The sequence below is a fragment of the Ambystoma mexicanum genome, chromosome 1p (genome assembly GCF_040938575.1).
Source record: "Ambystoma mexicanum isolate Mex_15411 chromosome 1p, UKY_AmexF1_1, whole genome shotgun sequence".
NCBI lineage: Eukaryota > Metazoa > Chordata > Amphibia > Caudata > Ambystomatidae > Ambystoma > Ambystoma mexicanum.
This window is the reverse complement of record NC_090921.1, coordinates 985173240-985200566: the sequence shown is the minus strand read 5'-3', so window position 1 is coordinate 985200566 and position 27327 is coordinate 985173240. Positions and strand designations below refer to the sequence as shown.

General features: G+C 52.0%; 1 protein-coding gene across 1 annotated transcript in view; it reads right to left on the bottom strand.

Moving 5' to 3' along the window:
- The window catches only part of MMP15 (matrix metallopeptidase 15), a 233034-nt gene that overhangs the window by 13572 nt on the left and 192135 nt on the right, over positions 1-27327 (bottom strand). The window contains exon 7 of the mRNA XM_069654486.1: positions 703-841. Coding sequence (XP_069510587.1) covers positions 703-841 — 139 coding nt within the window. The remainder of the gene's footprint in view (positions 1-702; positions 842-27327) is intronic.

The following is a 27327-nucleotide window of genomic DNA, read 5'->3' as shown; positions in this document are numbered from 1 at the left end:
TCCATCCTCGACTGGTCAGTGCATGGTATAACCATCAGAGTTACCCTAAAGACCAGCTAAGTAGCAATGGGCCCTGTGTCTTCCCCTGCAATCGTGTGACTCGGGACTGAGCGCGTGTGTGATTGGTCTGACGACGTAGGTGTGCTCACAAGGACCCCGTTCCTTTAGATAGCTGTAGATATTGATCATATAACAGCCAGACACATTCCCATTTAGACGCTCGTGGGGCGAGTTACTGCTGTAAAGGGATTGCTGTGGGCCTGGTCCTTTGCACTGCCTATTGTCAGATACGAGCCCCTGGCTTTCACTGGTACTGTATCTTGGTAGATGCCAGCTGCTAGTTGTGAGCCCGGATCTGCTGCTGATCATATGAACTGGTAGCCGTGGGCCTGGTGCAGGCATGAGCATGTATCTTCTAGGTGGTGCTTGCGTTAGGCCTGGCCACCATTCACTTGCTTGTCCTTACTCTACTGAGTGGACCTCAGGCCTGTAGCTTGGCAAGGTACTAGGCTTCACCTGGATGGAGATGGGCAACACTAATAGGCCTACTGGATCTGAAGCGTGGAATGTGAGGTTGGTAGCACTAGAGGATGGAGAGAGGTGGATGACGAGGGTGATACTGGAGGTAAGGAGAGAGATGCATGCAAAGGGAAAAGGGAGAAAGAGAGATGTGAAAAGTAGGGTAACAATCATTCCATTCACCTTTAAAGAAGATAAATTTCCCATCATGCCTTTCATAGGCGGCACTGATGTCTGCTGGTAGGCCACGCCAGAAGTGCCCGATTGGCATGGGATAATTGTCCAGAACTCGATTATTGCGGACTCTCCAAAACCATCGCCCCTTGAAATAAACAGAACAAACAACCCTCCGAGAAGTTACTATGTGCTATAATTGGGATGCATGGCAAAAAGACAATTGCAAGCAATAATACGGTATCCTGCGATTTACCAAACAAAAAAGAATTTGATGGATTTTTTTAACCAAAACAAATCCATTGAACATACACCATTTAAGAAATATATATATATATTTTGGGGGGTTAGGGTGGGATTGAAAACATAGGGAAATGGGAGGCTTGGGGGAGGGACCCCAAATAAAAATTAAAAATAATTCAGTGATTTTTTTCGGTGTATTTGTGTCAGTAAAAAATCCATCAAAACAATGTTTTTGGAAACATCACAGTGAACCAATAATGCGCACTAAGATCAGAGATGAAGGATTTTGAGGCAATTCAACTGGTAACACCATATCCTACCAGCACCTAGGTATAGCTTTATATGTCTTTAACATACGCCTAGAAGGCTGTTCCCCTACACAATCCAGTAGGGACCAAATTAGGGGGTTTCCTGCAGAGCCAATAATGTTTTTTTAAACATGCACACAGCACATTTTAAACACATTTTTTTAAAGAAAGACACAAAGAAACTATGAAGGCATGCTTTCTTTCCTCCATAATTTGCTAATCGTACATTGCACAATGGGTTGATGGGTTGGGCTTTTTGGCCATCTGTTGCCAAAAAAAGGTGAAACCTGTCTTTTTAAAAGAATGGCAAAAAAAGGTGTGGATATTTTTTTTAATGAATTATCTATTTTAAATAAATGGAAGAAAGTGATACATTCTGAACTACTCCCAAAATAGATGCTGAATGTAACCAAAATGGCTGCACATGTATTTCATCATTATAGTTACTGGAGTTCAGTTCGATTGTTGGTAGATGCCTGCACTTAGTTGGCAAAAAGGATAGGAATCACATATGAAAAGTTGCTAAACGATGCCTTTGTAAAGGAAACACAGTATGTTGTGCGTGGATCTATCAAGTTAAACATACATGAGGACGACAGCAATATATGAGAGATGTTACTTACCTGTAACCATATTTCTGCAGCGTGTCTATGTTTTAGACTGACATTGTACATTGGAAGCCATTGAGTGGTATTGAATATTACAAATTATATACCAAATTCTGAAGTGGGTGACAAGATTGGCATATAAGCAACTAGGTCAGAATATGAGGTCATAATAGTTCATCCCAAGTTTGTGCTTTTATAGTCACTTTAGGCATGCCGTATCCTACTGCTTATGCTATATTGTCTTCTTTTTTGTGAATGTTTCACTCTTAGTACAAATAAAACGTTCACATCACAGATAAAAAACAATAACACGCAATGCAAAGAAACGTGTAAATAGATATATGAGTTGAACACAGTGGGCCTGATTCATGGAAGTGTTTTATACCGGCGCTATCCCATGGGAAAACGTTCTGTGAATCAGGCCCCAATATCTTGAGCCATAAGTGTGGTGATTGGAGCAGTGTACACATGACTTGCTAAGGCTATATTACAATATGCTCAACCCCCTGGGAGTTGGATGAGTCACAAGTGAATCTGAAACAGTGACAAGTGCTAGAAATACTGTTAGAGGTAAGTAACATTTCCCTTTTGTAGTGTGAATATGTTTTAGAGTCACATGCTGAGTTTCTTAAAAAAACAGTATGGTCAATGCTTTAATTCAAAAGAAAGTTAGAAAGGAACTTAGCTGAAAATCATAGATCTAATCCATGCACTACCTTCTCCTTGTCTGTGCTTATAAATGGGTCTTTCACTGACATAGTATGTAGTTAATGTGTGAAGAGATAGCTATTATTAAAGTTACATTCTTAGATAAATAACTTACATTACATGTATGCATTCACTTAAATGGTGAACGCATCAATCTTTTTAAGACCATGCTGAGGTTACATGCTGGTGGCAGTTTTGGTATAGATAAGTTAATACTTAGAATCCTTTCCATAAATCCCTTAACTTGCATTTTCTAGTGTGCCGCCCTTTGTTGTGATGTGGTATATGCCCACAATGACGTTACGTGTTCAGGGAATTGTAGGACAAAACCCGAGCTCATAACTGCGTTAAGTAAATTACAATGTCAATTACCTAGCATATAAGTGGACTGCTGATCCTACTCTTTCATCAAATAACTCATCATGTGTGGTTCCGCTGACAGCTGCATTAGATGAGAGTACCAGCATGGTCATGTCCATGTTGGAGCAATGGGAATCATCATCATGCGTGAGTACACCATCTTTTGTATGATCGTGTGACATAGTGGACCTAGAAGGAAAGCATGATAAACTAGCCAGTATCAAATGGTGGGATTGTGCATTCTGCGTGTTGCAAGCAGATCTACGTCTGATGTGCCCGACCTTTGGAATATTGCTTGCCACTGCGAGAAGCATCTTCTCTCTTGCTTGCTGACTATGCCCATCACTGTGACTAGTATTGTCTGTTCTGATCAGTGTGTATGAAATCTGTGTCTGTAAAAAAGTTAGCACTATTGCCACTGTCAACAATGCCCGTACATTGATGTGTATGTGGCTGGACCACTGGCCACCTCCCTCTTGCCATTGAGTGTAGTGAATTGTGTCGCCTCACCTCTGCTGGGCTGCACCCACAGTAGTGCCACATAGGCAGAAGGGGATTTCACCTCTGCTGGGATGCACCCATAGTGGTGCCACATAGGCAGGACGGGATTTCACCTCTGCTGGGATGCACCCATAGTGGTGCCACATAGGCAGGAGGGGATTTCACCTCTGCTGGGATGCACCCATAGCGGTGCCACATAGGCAGGAGGGGATTTCACCTCTGCTGGGATGCACCCATAGCGGTGCCACATAGGCAGGAGGGGATTTCCCCTCTGCTGGGATGCACCCATAGCGGTGCCACATAGGCAGGAGGGGATTTCACCTCTGCTGGGATGCACCCATAGCGGTGCCTGATGCACCCATAGCGGTGCCACATAGGCAGGAAGGGATTTCACCTCTGCTGGGATGCACCCATAGCGGTGCCACATAGGCAGGAAGGGATTTCTGCTGGGATGCACCCATAGCAGTGCCTGATGCACCCATAGCGGTGCCACATAGGCAGGAGGGGATTTCACCTCTGCTGGGATGCACCCATAGTGGTGCCACATAGGCAGGAGGGGATTTCACCTCTGCTGGGGTGCACCCATAGCGGTGCCACATAGGCAGGAGGGGATTTCACCTCTGCTGGGATGCACCCATAGTGGTGCCACACAGGTAGAAGGGGATTTCACCTCTGCTGGGATGCACCCATAGCGGTGCCACACAGGCAGGAGGGGATTTCATCTCTGCTGGGATGCACCCATAGCGGTGCCACATAGGCAGGAGGGGATTTCTGCTGGGATGCACCCATAGCGGTGCCACATAGGGAGGAGGGGATTTCACCTCTGCTGGGATGCACCCATAGCGGTGCCACATAGGCAGGAGGGGATTTCACCTCTGCTGGGATGCACCCATAACAGTGCCACATAGGAAGGAGGGGATTTCTGCTGGGATGCACCCATAGCGGTGCCTGATGCACCCATAGCGGTGCCACATAGGCAGGAGGGGATTTCACCTCTGCTGGGATGCACCCATAGCGGTGCCACATAGGCAGGAGGGGATTTCACCTCTGCTGGGATGCACCCTTAGCGGTGCCACACAGGCACGAGGGGATTTCTGCTGGGATGCACCCATAGCGGTGCCACATAGGCAGGAGGGGATTTCTGCTGGGATGCACCCATAGCGCTGCCACATAGGCAGGAGGGGATTTCACCTCTGCTGGGATGCACCCATAGCGGTGCCACATAGGCAGGAGGGGATTTTACCTCTGCTGGGATGCACCCATAGCGATGCCACATAGGCAGGAGGGGATTTCTGCTGGGATGCACCCATAGCGGTGCCTGATGCACCCATAGCGCTGCCACATAGGCAAGAGGGGATTTCACCTCTGCTGGGATGCACCCATAGCGCTGCCACATAGGCAGGAGGGGATTTCACCTCTGCTCTGCTGGGATGCACCCATAGCGGTGCCACATAGGCAGGAGGGGATTTCACCTCTGCTGGGATGCACCCATAGCGGTGCCATATAGGCAGGAGGGGATTTCACCTCTGCTGGGATGCACCCATAGCGGTGCCACATAGGCAGGAGGGGATTTCACCTCTGCTGGGATGCACCCATAGCGGGGATTTCACCTCTGCTGGGATGCACCCATAGCGGTGCCACACAGGCAGGAGGGGATTTCACCTCTGCTGGGGTGCACCCATAGCGGTGCCACACAGGCAGGAGGGGATTTCACCTCTGCTGGGAGAAGGGGATTTCACCTCTGCTGGGATGCACCCATAGCGGTGCCACATAGGCAGGAGGGGATTTCTGCTGGGATGCACCCATAGCGGTGCCACATAGGCAGGAGGGGATTTCTGCTGGGATGCACCCATAGCGGTGCCACATAGGCAGGAGGGGATTTCTGCTGGGATGCACCCATAGCAGTGCCACATAGGCAGGAGGGGATTTCTGCTGGGATGCACCCATAGCGCTGCCACATAGGCAGGAGGGGATTTCACCTCTGCTGGGATGCACCCATAGCGGTGCCACATAGGCAGGAGGGGATTTCTGCTGGGATGCACCCATAGCGGTGCCACATAGGCAGGAGGGGATTTCTGCTGGGATGCACCCATAGCGGTGCCTGATGCACCCATAGCGCTGCCACATAGGCAGGAGGGGATTTCACCTCTGCTGGGATGCACCCATAGCGGTGCCACATAGGCAGGAGGGGATTTCACCTCTGCTCGGATGCACCCATAGCGGTGCCACATAGGCAGGAGGGGATTTCACCTCTGCTGGGATGCACCCATAGCGTTGCCACATAGGCAGGAGGGGATTTCACCTCTACTGGGATGCACCCATAGCGGTGCCACATAGGCAGGAGGGGATTTCACCTCTGCTGGGATGCACCCACAGCGGTGCCACATAGGCAGGAGGGGATTTCACCTCTGCTGGGATGCACCCATAGCGGTGCCAAATAGGCAGGAGGGGATTTAACCTCGGCTGGGATGCACCCATAGCGGTGCCACATAGGCAGGAGGGGATTTCTGCTGGGATGCACCCATAGCGGTGCCTGATGCACCCATAGCGGTGCCACATAGGCAGGAGGGGATTTCTGCTGGGATGCACCCATAGCGGTGCCACATAGGCAGGAGGGGATTTCACTTCTGCTGGGATGCACCCATAGCGGTGCCACATAGGCAGGAGGGGATTTCACCTCTGCTGGGATGCACCCATTATGGTGCCACACAGGCAGGAGGGGATTTCACCTCTGCTGGGATGCACCCATAGCGGTGCCACACAGGCAGGAGGGGATTTCACCTCTGCTGGGATGCACCCATAGCGGTGCCACATAGGCAGGAGGGGATTTCTGCTGGGATGCACCCATAGCGGGGCCTGATGCACCCATAGCGGTGCCACATAGGCAGGAGGGGATTTCACCTCTGCTGGGATGCACCCATAGCGGTGCCACATAGGCAGGAGGGGATTTCTGCTGGGATGCACCCAAGCGGTGCCTGATGCACCCATAGCGGTGCCACATAGGCAGGAGGGGATTTCACCTCTGCTGGGATGCACCCATAGTGGTGCCACATAGGCAGGAGGGGATTTCACCTCTGCTGGGATGCACCCACAGCGGTGCCACATAGGCAGGAGGGGATTTCACCTCTGCTGGGATGCACCCACAACGGTGCCACATAGGCAGGAGGGGATTTCACCTCTGCTGGGATGAACCCATAGCGGTGCCACATAGGCAGGAGGGGATTTCACCTCTGCTGGGCTGCACCCACAGTAGTGCCACATAGGCAGGAGGGGATTTCACCTCTGCTGGGATGCACCCATAGTGGTGCCACATAGGCAGGAGGGGATTTCACCTCTGCTGGGATGCACCCATAGCGGTGCCACATAGGCAGGAGGGGATTTCTGCTGGGATGCACCCATAGCGGGGCCTGATGCACCCATAGCGGTGCCACATAGGCAGGAGGGGATTTCACCTCTGCTGGGATGCACCCATAGCGGTGCCACATAGGCAGGAGGGGATTTCACCTCTGCTGGGATGCACCCATGGCGGTGCCACATAGGCAGGAGGGGATTTCTGCTGGGATGCACCCATAGCGGTGCCTGATGCACCCATAGCGGTGCCACATAGGCAGGAGGGGATTTCACCTCTGCTGGGATGCACCCATAGTGGTGCCATATAGGCAGGAGGGGATTTCACCTCTGCTGGGATGCACCCATAGCGGTGCCACATAGGCAGGAGGGGATTTCACCTCTGCTGGGCTGCACCCATAGCGGTGCCTGATGCACCCATAGCGGTGCCATATAGGCAGGAGGGGATTTCACCTCTGCTGGGATGCACCCATAGTGGTGCCACATAGGCAGGAGGGGATTTCACCTCTGCTGGGATGCACCCATAGCGGTGCCACATAGGCAGGAGGGGATTTCTGCTGGAATGCACCCATAGCGGGGCCTGATGCACCCATAGCGGTGCCACATAGGCAGGAGGGGATTTCACCTCTGCTGGGATGCACCCATAGCGGTGCCACATAGGCAGGAGGGGATTTCTGCTGGGATGCACCCAAGCGGTGCCTGATGCACCCATAGCGGTGCCACATAGGCAGGAGGGGATTTCACCTCTGCTGGGATGCACCCATAGTGGTGCCACATAGGCAGGAGGGGATTTCACCTCTGCTGGGATGCACCCACAGCGGTGCCACATAGGCAGGAGGGGATTTCACCTCTGCTGGGATGCACCCACAACGGTGCCACATAGGCAGGAGGGGATTTCACCTCTGCTGGGATGAACCCATAGCGGTGCCACATAGGCAGGAGGGGATTTCACCTCTGCTGGGCTGCACCCACAGTAGTGCCACATAGGCAGGAGGGGATTTCACCTCTGCTGGGATGCACCCATAGTGGTGCCACATAGGCAGGAGGGGATTTCACCTCTGCTGGGATGCACCCATAGCGGTGCCACATAGGCAGGAGGGGATTTCTGCTGGGATGCACCCATAGCGGGGCCTGATGCACCCATAGCGCTGCCACATAGGCAGGAGGGGATTTCACCTCTGCTGGGATGCACCCATAGCGGTGCCACATAGGCAGGAGGGGATTTCACCTCTGCTGGGATGCACCCATAGCGGTGCCACATAGGCAGGAGGGGATTTCACCTCTGCTGGGATGCACCCACAGTGGTGCCACATAGGCAGGAGGGGATTTCACCTCTGCTGGGCTGCACCCACAGCGGTGCCACATAGGCAGGAGGGGATTTCACCTCTGCTGGGCTGCACCCATAGCGGTGCCACATAGGCAGGAGGGGATTTCACCTCTGCTGGGATGCACCCATAGCGGTGCCTGATGCACCCATAGCGGTGCCACATAGGCAGGAGGGGATTTCACCTCTGCTCGGATGCACCCATAGCCGTGCCTGATGCACCCACAGCGGTGCCACATAGGCAGGAGGGGATTTCACCTCTGCTGGGCTGCACCCATAGCGGTGCCACATAGGCAGGAGGGGATTTCACCTCTACTGGGATGCACCCATAGCGGTGCCTGATGCACCCATAGCGGTGCCACATAGGCAGGAGGGGATTTCACCTCTGCTGGGATGCACCCATAGCGCTGCCACATAGGCAGGAGGGGATTTCACCTCTGCTCTGCTGGGATGCACCCATAGCGGTGCCACATAGGCAGGAGGGGATTTCACCTCTGCTGGGATGCACCCATAGCGGTGCCACATAGGCAGGAGGGGATTTCACCTCTGCTGGGATGCACCCATAGCGGTGCCACATAGGCAGGAGGGGATTTCACCTCTGCTGGGATGCACCCATAGTGGTGCCACACAGGTAGGAGGGGATTTCACCTCTGCTGGGATGCATCCACAGCGGTGCCACACAGGCAGGAGGGGATTTCACCTCTGCTGGGGTGCACCCATAGCGCTGCCACATAGGCAAGAGGGTATTTCTGCTGGGATGCACCCATAGCAGTGCCACATAGGCAGGAGGGTATTTCTGCTGGGATGCACCCATAGCGCTGCCACATAGGCAGGAGGGGATTTCACCTCTGCTGGGATGCACCCATAGCGGTGCCACATAGGCAGGAGCGGATTTCACCTCTGCTGGGATGCACCCATAGCGGTGCCACATAGGCAGGAGGGGATTTCACCTCTGCTGGGATGCACCCATAGTGGTGCCACACAGGTAGGAGGGGATTTCACCTCTGCTGGGATGCATCCACAGCGGTGCCACACAGGCAGGAGGGGATTTCACCTCTGCTGGGGTGCACCCATAGCGCTGCCACATAGGCAAGAGGGTATTTCTGCTGGGATGCACCCATAGCAGTGCCACATAGGCAGGAGGGTATTTCTGCTGGGATGCACCCATAGCGCTGCCACATAGGCAGGAGGGGATTTCACCTCTGCTGGGATGCACCCATAGCGGTGCCACATAGGCAGGAGCGGATTTCACCTCTGCTGGGATGCACCCACAGCGGTGCCACATAGGCAGGAGGGGATTTCACCTCTGCTGGGATGCACCCATAACGGTGCCACATAGGCAGGAGGGGATTTCACCTCTGCTGGGATGAACCCATAGCGGTGCCACATAGGCAGGAGGGGATTTCACCTCTGCTGGGCTGCACCCACAGTAGTGCCACATAGGCAGGAGGGGATTTCACCTCTGCTGGGATGCACCCATAGTGGTGCCACATAGGCAGGAGGGGATTTCACCTCTGCTGGGATGCACCCATAGCGGTGCCACATAGGCAGGAGGGGATTTCTGCTGGGATGCACCCATAGCGGGGCCTGATGCACCCATAGCGCTGCCACATAGGCAGGAGGGGATTTCACCTCTGCTGGGATGCACCCATAGCGGTGCCACATAGGCAGGAGGGGATTTCACCTCTGCTGGGATGCACCCATAGCGGTGCCACATAGGCAGGAGGGGATTTCACCTCTGCTGGGATGCACCCACAGTGGTGCCACATAGGCAGGAGGGGATTTCACCTCTGCTGGGCTGCACCCATAGCGGTGCCACATAGGCAGGAGGGGATTTCACCTCTGCTGGGCTGCACCCATAGCGGTGCCACATAGGCAGGAGGGGATTTCACCTCTGCTGGGATGCACCCATAGCGGTGCCTGATGCACCCATAGCGGTGCCACATAGGCAGGGGGGATTTCACCTCTGCTCGGATGCACCCATAGCCGTGCCTGATGCACCCACAGCGGTGCCACATAGGCAGGAGGGGATTTCACCTCTGCTGGGCTGCACCCATAGCGGTGCCACATAGGCAGGAGGGGATTTCACCTCTACTGGGATGCACCCATAGCGGTGCCTGATGCACCCATAGCGGTGCCACATAGGCAGGAGGGGATTTCACCTCTGCTGGGATGCACCCATAGCGCTGCCACATAGGCAGGAGGGGATTTCACCTCTGCTCTGCTGGGATGCACCCATAGCGGTGCCACATAGGCAGGAGGGGATTTCACCTCTGCTGGGATGGACCCATAGCGGTGCCACATAGGCAGGAGGGGATTTCACCTCTGCTGGGATGCACCCATAGCGGTGCCACATAGGCAGGAGGGGATTTCACCTCTGCTCGGATGCACCCATAGTGGTGCCACATAGGCAGGAGGGGATTTCATCTCTGCTGGGATGCACCCATAGCGTTGCCACATAGGCAGGAGGGGATTTCACCTCTACTGGGATGCACCCATAGCGGTGCCTGATGCACCCATAGTGGTGCCACATAGGCAGGAGGGGATTTCACCTCTGCTGGGATGCACCCACAGCGGTGCCACATAGGCAGGAGGGGATTTCACCTCTGCTGGGATGCACCCATAGCGGTGCCAAATAGGCAGGAGGGGATTTCACCTCTGCTGGGATGCACCCATAGCGGTGCCACATAGGCAGGAGGGGATTTCACCTCTGCCGGGCTGCACCCATAGCGGTGCCACATAGGAAGGAGGGGATTCCTGCTGGGATGCACCCATAGCGGTGCCTGATGCACCCATAGCGGTGCCACATAGGCAGGAGGGGATTTCTGCTGGGATGCACCCATAGCGGTGCCACATAGGCAGGAGGGGATTTCACCTCTGCTGGGATGCACCCGTAGCGGTGCCACATAGGCAGGAGAGGATTTCACCTCTGCTGGGATGCACCCATAGCGGTGCCACACAGGCAGGAGGGGATTTCACCTCTGCTGGGATGCACCCATAGCGGTGCCACACAGGCAGGAGGGGATTTCACCTCTGCTGGGATGCACCCATAGCGGTGCCACATAGGCAGGAGGGGATTTCTGCTGGGATGCACCCATAGCGGGGCCTGATGCACCCATAGCGGTGCCACATAGGCAGGAGGGGATTTCACCTCTGCTGGGATGCACCCATAGCGGTGCCACATAGGCAGGAGGGGATTTCACCTCTGCTGGGATGCACCTATAGCGGTGCCACATAGGCAGGAGGGGATTTCTGCTGGGATGCACCCAAGCGGTGCCTGATGCACCCATAGCGGTGCCACATAGGCAGGAGGGGATTTCACCTCTGCTGGGATGCACCCATAGTGGTGCCACATAGGCAGGAGGGGATTTCACCTCTGCTGGGATGCACCCACAGCGGTGCCACATAGGCAGGAGGGGATTTCACCTCTGCTGGGATGCACCCATAACGGTGCCACATAGGCAGGAGGGGATTTCACCTCTGCTGGGATGAACCCATAGCGGTGCCACATAGGCAGGAGGGGATTTCACCTCTGCTGGGCTGCACCCACAGTAGTGCCACATAGGCAGGAGGGGATTTCACCTCTGCTGGGAAGCACCCATAGTGGTGCCACATAGGCAGGAGGGGATTTCACCTCTGCTAGGATGCACCCATAGCGGTGCCACATAGGCAGGAGGGGATTTCTACTGGGATGCACCCATAGCGGGGCCTGATGCACCCATAGCGGTGCCACATAGGCAGGAGGGGATTTCACCTCTGCTGGGATGCACCCATAGCGGTGCCACATAGGCAGGAGGGGATTTCACCTCTGCTGGGATGCACCCATAGCGGTGCCACATAGGCAGGAGGGGATTTCTGCTGGGATGCACCCATAGCGGTGCCTGATGCACCCATAGCGGTGCCACATAGGCAGGAGGGGATTTCACCTCTGCTGGGATGCACCCATAGTGGTGCCATAAAGGCAGGAGGGGATTTCACCTCTGCTGGGATGCACCCATAGCGGTGCCACATAGGCAGGAGGGGATTTCACCTCTGCTGGGCTGCACCCATAGCGGTGCCTGATGCACCCATAGCGGTGCCACATAGGCAGGAGGGGATTTCACCTCTGCTGGGATGCACCCATAGTGGTGCCACATAGGCAGGAGGGGATTTCACCTCTGCTGGGATGCACCCATAGCGGTGCCACATAGGCAGGAGGGGATTTCTGCTGGAATGCACCCATAGCGGGGCCTGATGCACCCATAGCGCTGCCACATAGGCAGGAGGGGATTTCACCTCTGCTGGGATGCACCCATAGCGGTGCCACATAGGCAGGAGGGGATTTCACCTCTGCTGGGATGCACCCATAGCGGTGCCACATAGGCAGGAGGGGATTTCTGCTGGGATGCACCCATAGCGCTGCCTGATGCACCCATAGCGGTGCCACATAGGCAGGAGGGGATTTCACCTCTGCTGGGATGCACCCATAGTGGTGCCACATAGGCAGGAAGGGATTTCACCTCTGCTGGGATGCACCCACAGCGGTGCCACATAGGCAGGAGGGGATTTCACCTCTGCTGGGATGCACCCATAACGGTGCCACATAGGCAGGAGGGGATTTCACCTCTGCTGGGATGAACCCATAGCGGTGCCACATAGGCAGGAGGGGATTTCACCTCTGCTGGGCTGCACCCACAGTAGTGCCACATAGGCAGGAGGGGATTTCACCTCTGCTGGGATGCACCCATAGTGGTGCCACATAGGCAGGAGGGGATTTCACCTCTGCTGGGATGCACCCATAGCGGTGCCACATAGGCAGGAGGGGATTTCTGCTGGGATGCACCCATAGCGGGGCCTGATGCACCCATAGCGCTGCCACATAGGCAGGAGGGGATTTCACCTCTGCTGGGATGCACCCATAGCGGTGCCACATAGGCAGGAGGGGATTTCACCTCTGCTGGGATGCACCCATAGCGGTGCCACATAGGCAGGAGGGGATTTCACCTCTGCTGGGATGCACCCACAGCGGTGCCACATAGGCAGGAGGGGATTTCACCTCTGCTGGGCTGCACCCATAGCGGTGCCACATAGGCAGGAGGGGATTTCACCTCTGCTGGGCTGCACCCATAGCAGTGCCACATAGGCAGGAGGGGATTTCACCTCTGCTGGGATGCACCCATAGCGGTGCCTGATGCACCCATAGCGGTGCCACATAGGCAGGAGGGGATTTCACCTCTGCTCGGATGCACCCATAGCCGTGCCTGATGCACCCACAGCGGTGCCACATAGGCAGGAGGGGATTTCACCTCTGCTGGGCTGCACCCATAGCGGTGCCACATAGGCAGGAGGGGATTTCACCTCTACTGGGATGCACCCATAGCGGTGCCTGATGCACCCATAGCGGTGCCACATAGGCAGGAGGGGATTTCACCTCTGCTGGGATGCACCCATAGCGCTGCCACATAGGCAGGAGGGGATTTCACCTCTGCTCTGCTGGGATGCACCCATAGCGGTGCCACATAGGCAGGAGGGGATTTCACCTCTGCTGGGATGCACCCATAGCGGTGCCACATAGGCAGGTGGGGATTTTACCTCTGCTGGGATGCACCCATAGCGGTGCCACATAGGCAGGAGGGGATTTCACCTCTGCTGGGATGCACCCATAGTGGTGCCACACAGGTAGGAGGGGATTTCACCTCTGCTGGGATGCATCCACAGCGGTGCCACACAGGCAGGAGGGGATTTCACCTCTGCTGGGGTGCACCCATAGCGGTGCCACATAGGCAAGAGGGGATTTCTGCTGGGATGCACCCATAGCAGTGCCACATAGGCAGGAGGGTATTTCTGCTGGGATGCACCCATAGCGCTGCCACATAGGCAGGAGGGGATTTCTGCTGGGATGCACCCATAACGGTGCCTGATGCACCCATAGCGCTGCCACATAGGCAGGAGGGGATTTCACCTCTGCTGGGATGCACCCATAGCGGTGCCACATAGGCAGGAGGGGATTTCACCTCTGCTGGGATGCACCCATAGCGGTGCCACATCGGCAGGAGGGGATTTCACCTCTGCTGAGATGCACCCATAGCGGTGCCACATAGGCAGGAGGGGATTTCACCTCTGCTGGGATGCACACATGGCGGTGCCACATAGGCAGGAGGGGATTTCACCTCTGCTGGGATGCACCCATAGCGGTGCCACATAGGCAGGAGGGGATTTCTGCTGGGATGCACCCATAGCGGTGCCTGATGCACCCATAGCGGTGCCACATAGGCAGGAGGGGATTTCACCTCTGCTGGGATGCACCCATAGTGGTGCCATATAGGCAGGAGGGGATTTCACCTCTGCTGGGATGCACCCATAGCGGTGCCACATAGGCAGGAGGGGATTTCACCTCTGCTGGGCTGCACCCATAGCGGTGCCTGATGCACCCATAGCGGTGCCACATAGGCAGGAGGGGATTTCACCTCTGCTGGGATGCACCCATAGTGGTGCCACATAGGCAGGAGGGGATTTCACCTCTGCTGGGATGCACCCATAGCGGTGCCACATAGGCAGGAGGGGATTTCTGCTGGAATGCACCCATAGCGGGGCCTGATGCACCCATAGCGCTGCCACATAGGCAGGAGGGGATTTCACCTCTGCTGGGATGCACCCATAGCAGTGCCACATAGGCAGGAGGGGATTTCACCTCTGCTGGGATGCACCCATAGCGGTGCCACATAGGCAGGAGGGGATTTCACCTCTGCTGGGATGCACCCATAGTGGTGCCACATAGGCAGGAAGGGATTTCACCTCTGCTGGGATGCACCCACAGCGGTGCCACATAGGCAGGAGGGGATTTCACCTCTGCTGGGATGCACCCATAACGGTGCCACATAGGCAGGAGGGGATTTCACCTCTGCTGGGATGAACCCATAGCGGTGCCACATAGGCAGGAGGGGATTTCACCTCTGCTGGGCTGCACCCACAGTAGTGCCACATAGGCAGGAGGGGATTTCACCTCTGCTGGGGTGCACCCATAGCGGTGCCACATAGGCAAGAGGGGATTTCTGCTGGGATGCACCCATAGCAGTGCCACATAGGCAGGAGGGTATTTCTGCTGGGATGCACCCATAGCGCTGCCACATAGGCAGGAGGGGATTTCTGCTGGGATGCACCCATAACGGTGCCTGATGCACCCATAGCGCTGCCACATAGGCAGGAGGGGATTTCACCTCTGCTGGGATGCACCCATAGCGGTGCCACATAGGCAGGAGGGGATTTCACCTCTGCTGGGATGCACCCATAGCGGTGCCACATCGGCAGGAGGGGATTTCACCTCTGCTGAGATGCACCCATAGCGGTGCCACATAGGCAGGAGGGGATTTCACCTCTGCTGGGATGCACACATGGCGGTGCCACATAGGCAGGAGGGGATTTCACCTCTGCTGGGATGCACCCATAGCGGTGCCACATAGGCAGGAGGGGATTTCTGCTGGGATGCACCCATAGCGGTGCCTGATGCACCCATAGCGGTGCCACATAGGCAGGAGGGGATTTCACCTCTGCTGGGATGCACCCATAGTGGTGCCATATAGGCAGGAGGGGATTTCACCTCTGCTGGGATGCACCCATAGCGGTGCCACATAGGCAGGAGGGGATTTCACCTCTGCTGGGCTGCACCCATAGCGGTGCCTGATGCACCCATAGCGGTGCCACATAGGCAGGAGGGGATTTCACCTCTGCTGGGATGCACCCATAGTGGTGCCACATAGGCAGGAGGGGATTTCACCTCTGCTGGGATGCACCCATAGCGGTGCCACATAGGCAGGAGGGGATTTCTGCTGGAATGCACCCATAGCGGGGCCTGATGCACCCATAGCGCTGCCACATAGGCAGGAGGGGATTTCACCTCTGCTGGGATGCACCCATAGCAGTGCCACATAGGCAGGAGGGGATTTCACCTCTGCTGGGATGCACCCATAGCGGTGCCACATAGGCAGGAGGGGATTTCACCTCTGCTGGGATGCACCCATAGCGGTGCCACATAGGCAGGAAGGGATTTCACCTCTGCTGGGATGCACCCACAGCGGTGCCACATAGGCAGGAGGGGATTTCACCTCTGCTGGGATGCACCCATAACGGTGCCACATAGGCAGGAGGGGATTTCACCTCTGCTGGGATGAACCCATAGCGGTGCCACATAGGCAGGAGGGGATTTCACCTCTGCTGGGCTGCACCCACAGTAGTGCCACATAGGCAGGAGGGGATTTCACCTCTGCTGGGATGCACCCATAGTGGTGCCACATAGGCAGGAGGGGATTTCACCTCTGCTGGGATGCACCCATAGCGGTGCCACATAGGCAGGAGGGGATTTCTGCTGGGATGCACCCATAGCGGGGCCTGATGCACCCATAGCGCTGCCACATAGGCAGGAGGGGATTTCACCTCTGCTGGGATGCACCCATAGCGGTGCCACATAGGCAGGAGGGGATTTCACCTCTGCTGGGATGCACCCATAGCGGTGCCACATAGGCAGGAGGGGATTTCACCTCTGCTGGGATGCACCCACAGCGGTGCCACATAGGCAGGAGGGGATTTCACCTCTGCTGGGCTGCACCCATAGCGGTGCCACATAGGCAGGAGGGGATTTCACCTCTGCTGGGATGCACCCATAGCGGTGCCACATAGGCAGGAGGGGATTTCACCTCTGCTGGGATGCACCCATAGCGGTGCCTGATGCACCCATAGCGGTGCCACATAGGCAGGAGGGGATTTCACCTCTGCTCGGATGCACCCATAGCCGTGCCTGATGCACCCACAGCGGTGCCACATAGGCAGGAGGGGATTTCACCTCTGCTGGGCTGCACCCATAGCGGTGCCACATAGGCAGGAGGGGATTTCACCTCTACTGGGATGCACCCATAGCGGTGCCTGATGCACCCATAGCGGTGCCACATAGGCAGGAGGGGATTTCACCTCTGCTGGGATGCACCCATAGCGCTGCCACATAGGCAGGAGGGGATTTCACCTCTGCTCTGCTGGGATGCACCCATAGCGGTGCCACATAGGCAGGAGGGGATTTCACCTCTGCTGGGATGCACCCATAGCGGTGCCACATAGGCAGGAGGGGATTTCACCTCTGCTGGGATGCACCCATAGTGGTGCCACACAGGTAGGAGGGGATTTCACCTCTGCTGGGATGCATCCACAGCGGTGCCACACAGGCAGGAGGGGATTTCACCTCTGCTGGGGTGCACCCATAGCGGTGCCACATAGGCAAGAGGGGATTTCTGCTGGGATGCACCCATAGCAGTGCCACATAGGCAGGAGGGTATTTCTGCTGGGATGCACCCATAGCGCTGCCACATAGGCAGGAGGGGATTTCACCTCTGCTGGGATGCACCCATAGCGGTGCCACATAGGCAGGAGCGGATTTCACCTCTGCTGGGATGCACCCATAGCGGTGCCACATAGGCAGGAGGGGATTTCTGCTGGGATGCACCCATAACGGTGCCTGATGCACCCATAGCGCTGCCACATAGGCAGGAGGGGATTTCACATCTGCTGGGATGCACCCATAGCGGTGCCACATAGGCAGGAGGGGATTTCACCTCTGCTGGGATGCACCCATAGCGGTGCCACATCGGCAGGAGGGGATTTCACCTCTGCTGAGATGCACCCATAGCGGTGCCACATAGGCAGGAGGGGATTTCACCTCTGCTGGGATGCACCCTCAGTGGTGCCACATAGGCAGGAGGGGATTTCAAAGGTCACCCTATCTGTAGGTTCCGTGTATTCCGCGATTGCAGCAACCCGATGACCCACTTGTCCCCAAACATTAGCTCCTCCCAATCGCGTCTATCTGTGACCTTTGACTGGCAAGCCATTCCCATTTTGGCCTCATGTTTAATCTTGCATTGTGGACTACATATATACATGATGACATGTTCCCATTAACTTCATCCCATTCTGATATTAACATGCCAGATAAAAGAGATTGACGCCTTGCAAGACCTCTCTCTCTCTCTCTCTCTCTAGAGAGAGAGAGAGAGAGAGATGGTGTTGGTATAACTTGCAACACATTTGTCTGTGCTCCTCGAAATCCATTGTTCTTTGTTTGGAAGAACTTTTGGGCGGTGGGGAGGCGGGGGGGACAGTGAACTCCATCTTTGCAAGCGGGTGACCGTGTGTTGTGCGTCTGCTGTACATTTTGACAGCGTCTTCCCCTGCATCGGCCAGTCCTTGACCTATGGATACACACGCACGGCCTTTCTGCCTAGATATGCAGTCCCCACTGACAGGCATTTTGGAAAGGCTCGTGGCAGTCATTTTATCACACCTGGTGTACACAGAACGGAGTATGTTGCCCACCCACGTAAAATAGCAGGTTTCTCTGTTGCAGTGGGATCAAAGAAACTTGAAAATACGAATCTTTGTGATCCAGTGTGATCATGTAATCTCCACACTACATTCATGCCATTACTTCCTGTAGTCTCGACCCATTTGTTTCGTGTCTCAAAGTCCAGAATTGGCCAGTGGTTTATCCGTGATCGTCGCCATCTTCTTTTGGGTTGGCATTCTGCTCTTAGGAAACGGGTGCGATGTTAGTGCCGCGCCTGCATTGCTGTTTCACTTTCCACTTTAGTCTTATCTATTTTATTGTCTACGTCTGCATTTCCGATTTTAATCCTGAAAGCCATAGCCAGCAATGTCTCATGGTCATCATCACGTCAGACACCTGTCTATCAGCTGTCTCTGCAGCATCGAGACGTTTCTTAGTCATGGTGTAAGTAGCTATTTGGCATTCTTTCACAATTGTTCACACCTTGTCCCTACCCGCTTCTGGCAATAATGAATCTATTTCCTACATCTCATCCCATTTGCTGTTATTATACCTTGCTGGTAATGCCATCATATTTTATTGCTGTTCTGAAACTGTATATCCTTGTCCATCAGGCTGTGCCACACTGCAATTGTAGATATCCTTTTAGCTGCCATTACTATGCTGCAGTTAGGGGCAGCTGGACCGCTCACTATATCAGGGGACTGTGGTGCAGTGCTGTGTTTTTCTTTCAGTCTGTTGGTGGATTGTTAGAACTGTGTTCCTGCACTGCCTCTTAATTGCTGCCATTGCAGACAATGCAGGATTGCCCTTCTGGGATGTGCTAAGTATTTACATCGTATTCTTGCTCTTCTGCCTCTTGCATTTGGCTTTTACATGTATTTGATGCTCGATTTTTCAACTTTATTTAAAGATCACAGTGCGTTACAAGCATTTCGTTTTGCCGGAAACATATTTCAAAATTAACATTTTCAAATATCGAGTTAACAAAGACGCCTAAGAAGAAAGGAGAAAAAAAAATAGAAAAACCCTTGAGGGGGAAATGCTCAGTTTGGTGAACACAAGAACACATTACGAATTTTAATTTACACAAGCTCAAAGAAGACGGCTGTGTTCATTTGTGAGGACGAGAAGAGATGGGCTCCGTCCGAGTCAGGGTGTTTTGCAACTCGGGGAGATACTGCTTAAAGGGTGGCTAAATGTTTCTAGGCCGCTGAGCCGTCGCCAGCATATTGTGATCATTAGCTTTAATGTCACCACACCAAATTAGGATGCAAAAAAAGTTGAGGGCAACCCAGCTGACCCATGGGCAATCAAAGCTATATCGAAAAAGTAGGCCTCTGTAAATGTATTTACAAAAATTAAACAATTGGCAAAACACCTTCAAAAAACTTTTTAAATTAAGAAATCATGCAAAAATGTCTTTGATTGCCACATATATGTGTCGTATGCAATTGATTTATACACAACAATAAATCACATAAAAAAGGTGTCATTGAAAATCTATTGATCCACACACAGATATATTGCACAACGTGCGTGTCAATCTCCAGGGCTTAACATCCAGTGTCAAACATTGCACAAATAACATACACAAATAAATATTCATTTAAAAGCCACAATAGGCAAACAATATCAGCAAGGGTGAGAAATACAATAACAGTCAATTTTGTTTTTTGCAGGACTCATATTTACGTTAAAAAATCGTTTGACTCTGCATACGTCAGTCAGTTCAATCCATGCTCTTGACAGCACTAAATAAAAAGAATCTGCTGCCAACTTAAGTTTCGGCTAAATAAGCCAGTGGTTTGAAGCCCAGCCTTCATCAGGGCATACTATGGAAACCTTTATGCAGTGCTTTAAGTGGGCCGGGGCCTACCGGGGCCCCGGCAGTCTCCAAAAAGTGGGGCTGAGCCGGGGCCCTGCCGGGGCCCCGTCCCACCGCCCGCAACATTGGCAGGATGCATTATCCCGTCGCGGCCGCAGCAGCGACGGGATAATGCATGCGCCTGCCATGAAGTCAGGCGATCTGACAGAAGTGGCAGCCAGCCACAGCGATGCTGTGACTGGCTGCCACTTCTGTCAGTCATAGTAACTGCATCTGGTGACCCCTCGCGCGAGAGGTCACCAGAGGCAGTTACTGTTCCTTTGTTTCCCCAGGTCGCCGAGGCGTCTTTAACCCTCGGCGAACCTGGGGATTCCTCGACATATTTCGAGGTTTATAAAAGATGGCTTTGAAAGTACACATTTCAAGCCATCTTTTATAAAGCTTTGCGGACGGACAATGTTGTCCGTAGTCAAAGCTTTATAAAAGATGGCTTGAATTGTGTACTTTCAAAGCCATCTTTTATAAACCCGAAAACATGGCCTGAAAACTAGGCAAACCGTAAGGTACGCACACAAATATATATACATGTTATATATCTGTGTGCGTACCTTCCTATGGTTTGTGTACTTTACAGGCCATCTTTTCTAAACATAGAAATATGTAACATATGTAACATATTTCTATGTTTAGAAAAGATGGCCTGCAAAGTACACAAACCATAGTAAGGTACGCACACAGATATATAACATGTATATATATTTGTGTGCAGACCTTACGATTTGCGTGCTTTTTAGGCCACGCCCCTCCCAGAAGCCACGCCCCCAAATGAGGGCCCCCTCTCGATTTCTTACCCCACTTAAAGCCCTGCCTTTATGATAGTGTAGTGCACAGTGAATGAGGTTTCAAAGAGTATTGTCAAGCGGAAGCTCTAAAGCGGATTCCCTGTTGCTTAAACTTTTCACGTGGTAACTGCAGGCTCAGCTGAATTTCCCCATCCAGCATATGATCTATAAATCAATTAGTAGGTTGTGGCATAGTCAGTGGGGTTGTTATGCATATTCAATTCAATGTTCTGCACTAAAAGTTAAAGATAAGCTGCAGACTCGTGCAGCAACATCCATGTTGCCCATCACCTTCGACACCAAATTAGGTCTTTCAGCCCGGTTTCGGCTGTGCAGGTGGAAGCACTGCTTCAGATCAACAGAATACACTTGGCAATAATTAAAAACATGGACAACAATTCGTAGGAATCCTTGGAGGCCCTTTAACCTGCCTAAAATACTGCATAGTGAGTCCAGGGGATTGGCAAACTCACGTTCTGTAGACATAGTAGGTAGCATAGAGCCCAGAATTGTTCAACCAGAGAACAAGACTACATGAGGTGCACAAACCTAGCATTTTGTATGTGGCATTGAGGACATTCAGCATGTTTTAAGGGATCAAACTTGATTTGCCAAGCATGGGGGTTATGTAGGCTTGGTGGAGTATTTTAAACTCTAATATTTTGCATTTAGTGTTGTGGGAAACTTGAGAGTAACCGCAAACATCCTTCCATACTGGTTCGTCAATTTGCTTACCAACGTCAGCCTCCCATCTGGCTTTACTCTTAGGGTTAAAAGGGGGGGGGGGTGGTCAGATATCATCTTGTACAGTGTTTATACGATTTGTCAACATCCCGCTGGTGTAGCTGTATATTTGAGGAGGGCGACTGAGGCAGCTCAAGTCCGAAAGGCCATGCGCATGCAGTGATATTGAAAAACGTGACAGAAGTAATGACCTAACTTGCCAACAATTTGTTCCATCATGACAAAGCGGCACTTCCGGTACATGTTACAGATATACTTTATGCCAAGATTTGAGCAAGATTTAGTGATCCCATCGTCACACGTTGGTTCAATTACTTTAATCCCCTATTATGGCACTTCTGGATTGTATGGAAACATGCTATTTGATTTGATTGTTTATAAAATTCCACCCAAGCCGCCGTGCTACAGCTTACCACGGTGACCGTCTCCTGTCTAACTAACATAATAGAAGGACTACCTGTGTTCCCTTGACTACCAGCCAGCATCGGCCGCTTCGCGCTGCCACAGGACACACTGAGTCGATCCTACGAATGCGGTAGAATGGTCCTCCGCTTACTTTCCACATACGGTAAGCTACCTTGCTATTCAATAGCTGACTAGATCCTCCTCAGTATTATGACTGCCTAAGGTTCGGATCGATCGACTATATTACTGATCAAATCCGTTTTCTTTGTTTATTTTTCAGTGCGGATCGTAGGGATTCGTCCCGGCTCTCACCCCTACGGGCTGACCTTCCTCTTAAGGTACCTTCGCCGTCCACCTTACTAGTCACCGGCACGCTGTACACTATGGGGCTGTCTCCTCCTGGGTTATACTTGTCCGACTCAATCCTTCACCATTCTTCTATACATACGCTATGGCATTACCTGACTGTCACAGTCCGAGCACTGCATGGACCCGACATATTCACGATCTCCACGGGAGACATGTCCCTTTCACCCACAGCAGGTTCCACTTTATAGGCGGGACTCCTAGTTAACGGTTCCCCTCTCCCATTCATCGGAGCTTTGTCTTATGGATACAGACGGGTTGTCTCATTCCTTGTACTTGCTGCTGTACTGTGTGTACCTATAGGCTTTTCCAGCCGCAGAACTGTATGCTATAGATAATTTTTTATCTCTTGTAGGGCCGCAAAGGTCGTCAATCTACACCTACTATTCTTAGTAGAGAGCCCCCACTGGCACCCTGATAGGTAATTATCTCCCTTGATATGGTGCCTTTTTCATTGATTGAAATTACCAAAGTATTTAGTTATTTTTGAGCTGACCCTTTGATGTCTGTTGTTTTTATCTTTTGCAGGTGCTATGATACTGTAGTAGTAATGTTTACCACTCCAATTGTTAAATAGGCTACGTTGTAAAAAGTCCCTCCTGATGAATGTTCCTCATTTTTTTCTAGCGGAACAGAAACATGTCGAGACAATTCCCTGGACTCTAAACAGAGATTAAAATCTATGACACATCTATCCAAACCTGGTTGGGTACTATAATATTTGGTTGATAAGTACCCGCAGTGTCTGTGTGTGTTTTTTCTGTAACACCTTTTTAAACTGGCCATCTTAGCCTGCTACGTATTCCTTGTTGTTTTTTTATATATTAGATGTGACTATTGTTGTACTGTGGACCAATTTATTTAATTGGATGTTTTAAATTTTACGATTTTTTCGTTATTAAAAATTGAAACTGTTATTTTAAACCTTGTCTGGTCCCACCTTTGGATTTACTCAGAGTGTTAATGTTAGACACCTCTGGTGTCTGCCTGATAGCTTTGTCTTTCTATACATTGACAGCTTAGAGGGCCAAATGTACACGTGTCGGACGATGGACCAGATAACAGAGTGGATTGTAGTGAATATGGATGGAATATTGTCTTCCCTATGCCTACAAGAGGATAGCTCTGAGATCCTGGCATCCAATATGTTGTCAATTGGTCTTGCGAATACAAGGTAGCACAGTTCTATGCCAGACCCTCGTGTAATGGGTGAGTCATGATCTCCCAGCATGCCCTCTGAGTTTTCCAGTGCCAGGCTAAGCCTATTAGGAGTGAGCGAAGTTGATCAAAGAAAGCTTCCAGGTCATACAGGGATGTTTTGGAAAAGTAGAGCAGTTTGAGGATAATTAGCATGTTAGTGATGGATACCCGGCTGTATGTAGATAAGGGCAGTGAAATCCAGCAGAATACCTTATGGCAGAGAGATTTCAAGTAGGCATAGTGGTTATCATTCAGGAGGGTGGCACGATGTCTGCTCATATGTGTACCTAGAGTTGGAGTGCATAGCATATGCCACCCACCATTTTTCCTTTTTTGATTTTAAAGTCTTGGCCTTGAATATTTTGCAAGATGTGCAGTTAGTTGCATCGCGATCCCGGGGTAGGAACTGGTCAATCCACAGTAGTTTATCATTACACTAAAGGCTACAATTTAAAAGAGTGCCTTGTCCATGAGCCACAATTATTTAAAATGAAAAGAACATTACAATAAACAAAACATTGTTTTATGCTTTCTCATATAAAATCCCACCCGGGGACGAATTTCTTGGCTCTCTAAGTCACCCAGCTTCCTTGGTGCTGTACATGTGTTCACATTGAAATCCCCAATCCCCATGAAGTCACAATCAGAAGGAAACTCCTTTGGAAGTCACGCTCTTCCCTGTTTCCGTGCGTAAATCTAATGGTGGAAAATAACGAATGAAGATGACTTTTGCCCAATGGCCCAAGATCGAATGCGAGTGGGTACCATTCTGGAATCTCGGTGCTTACACGCCCACTTCAATATTCTGCATCCATCTTTGGATAGTTCCCCATGCAGGGCATGTGAATGAGAAGCAGATTCACATGCACGCAATGCATACTCCAGTGACTGCGCAGGTTACACAGGCGCTGAACTTCCAGAGTTAGTGTGAGTAATGTCTCCCATCTACTGTGGACGCCATCTTTGAACTACAGACAGAAAAGCAATGTTAATGTTTTTTAAAGGGTTTCTGTAAACCAGCAACAGTTCCACACAAAAAAAACATTTTTAAATGTTTTGACTGAATGTTAAGGAGTTAAGGGATTTGACAACAGGAAATGCTGAGAAAAGTCCTGCATGCTTGAGGGTGAGAAAAATGGGTTTGAGATGTGGAATTATAGGGAGTGACAGATTACTAACCTGTCTTTCTGTGAGCTCATCAGATTTTTTCTGGAAGAGGCGCGTGCAACATAATGGAAAGTGGCCAAACTTGGCACGCGGCATGAAGGGTAGGACGTTACAATGGTTTGTCTGCAGAAGATTTGAACGTCATGACTCTTGCTCTAGTGGGTGGAATGCTTCTCAAAGCAAAGGATTTCTTTGCTGTTCATTGATTCAGTTTCCCTGGACAGGGTAAATGCTTCTGTCAGGCACACAGGTGTTGATGGTGACGCATGCGATTGATGACACATGCAGCAGCATGCGGGGTGGCTCTCGGTGGATGCCAGGTGGATTGGCTAGTAGAGCATTGTTTTTAACATCTACCAATATACTAAAAGTCCAGATGTATGTTTGTCCCTGTATGTTTTGTCCGATGCAGTAGCTTTGCCTGTTGTCACCCTTAGAGGGAGCCGTTGCCTTAGGATTTATAGAGACAATGCCAATTCGATAGCTTTGCCGGTTGTCACGGCTAGAGGCAGCTGTTACCTTAGGATATATAGTGGTCCTACTCTGTTAATGAAAACCTGCTCTTTGGCCCATGTACACATGCTTTCACACTAGTATATATCGAAAGAAGAATAACTGGGATGAGCATGAAGTAACGCGAGAGGGGGTGATGGTGGACAGTGTGCCAGGATTGTGTGGAAAGTTTGCAGCTCTTTGTAGTGAACCAGAGGACTTCGGTCTTGGAGGGGTTCGGTTTCTGGTAAAGTGAGCCTCGGGTAGCGATTGGACCATGCTTACCATGTCAAAATGTCACTCAAGAAGGACACCCTTAGGTGGACTTGTGGATGTCATCAAAGTGATATCCATTCTTGGACATATACAGAGAGAACACACTGGGGTGGCACATGGAAGTATGAACATTTCAGACACACAGGTTTACGCTTTTTAAATAGCATGCCCAAGATGGGGCAATACTGTTTATTTGAATTGAAAGGGAACACATAAGGCATAATGCTAGCATGTTTGTGGCAATATAAATAAGCGCTTCATCAAGCCATAAGATTATGATTGCTTGCATACTGTCTAACAACCATAAACCTGTGTGTCTGCAATTGATTTACGTCATTGCGACGCAGTGCAAAATTGCAAATCTGAAAAACTCGAATTCGAAAATCGTGCTGCGCATTGATCACATACCAGGATGTGGAGGAGGATAAAATGCTGGAAGAACAACCTTCTGGCTTAAATGAAATTCCGACACCACCTTCGGAAGAAAGGAAGGACGAACTCTAAGGACAACCCTGTCCTTATGAAACACAGTGAAGGGTGGCTGCGAGCGGAAGTGACCGCAACTAAAAACACAGTTTTAAGGGTTAACAGCCTCAAAGGACAAGAATGTAAAGGCTCAAACGGAGCACCCATAAGGAATTTCAGAACCAGGCTCAAATCCCAACCAGGCACCTGGAAAGGTGACGGCGGAAACACATTAGTGAGTCCTTTGAGAAACTGAGAAATTAAAGGAATTTTGAAATAGGAACACTCCTCACACGAGCGCTTAAATATAGACAGCGCCGCCAGGTAACCTTTAACAGTACCCACTTGCAGGCCCCTGTGGACAAACGAAAGCAAAAAAGACAGAACCACAGGAATGTCACATGAAAAAGGATCCACATTCTGAACCCTGCACCAGTCGCAGAACTTTCTCCAACGGCAACGGTACAGGGACTTAGTCGCCGGCCGTCTGGCCGAAAGCAACACTTCCATCACGTCTTCAGGGAGCTCCCAATCCTTGTACCTCAACCTTTCAGAAGCCAATCGTGAAGGTTGAGGGACCTGACCTCTGGATGGGGAACCTGACCCCCCTCCCATGAGAGCAGATCGTCTCGGTAGGGAAGACGACGTGGAGGGCAGATGGACAAGTCGAGAAGGTCCGGGTACCATGTCCTCCGGGCCCATGCCGGAGCAATGAGGATCATCTGGGAACCAAACCTCCGTAGCCTCCGCAGCACTTGCGGGATGACGGGGACTGGAGGAAACGCGTACAGCAGTGGGAAGGACCACTCCACCACGAACGCGTCTCCTAAGGCTGCTTTCGGAGGAAATTCCTGCGAGCAGAACCTTTCGCACATCCAGTTGACACTGGAGGCGAAGAGATCCACTTGAGGGGTCCCCCAAAGGGCAAAGATCTCCAGGAGAATCCCCTGAGCCAGCTCCAACTCGTGAGAGATCGCGCTCTGCCTGCTCAGAGCATCCGCTGTCTCGTTTTAGTTTCCAGCCAGATGAACTTCTGAGATCGAAACTTCCTGCTGGATGGCCCAGAACCCGAGCTGCATCGCCTCCCTGCACAGAGGAAGTGACCCTGCCCCCCCCCCTTTTTGTTGAGGTAGTGCATGGCCA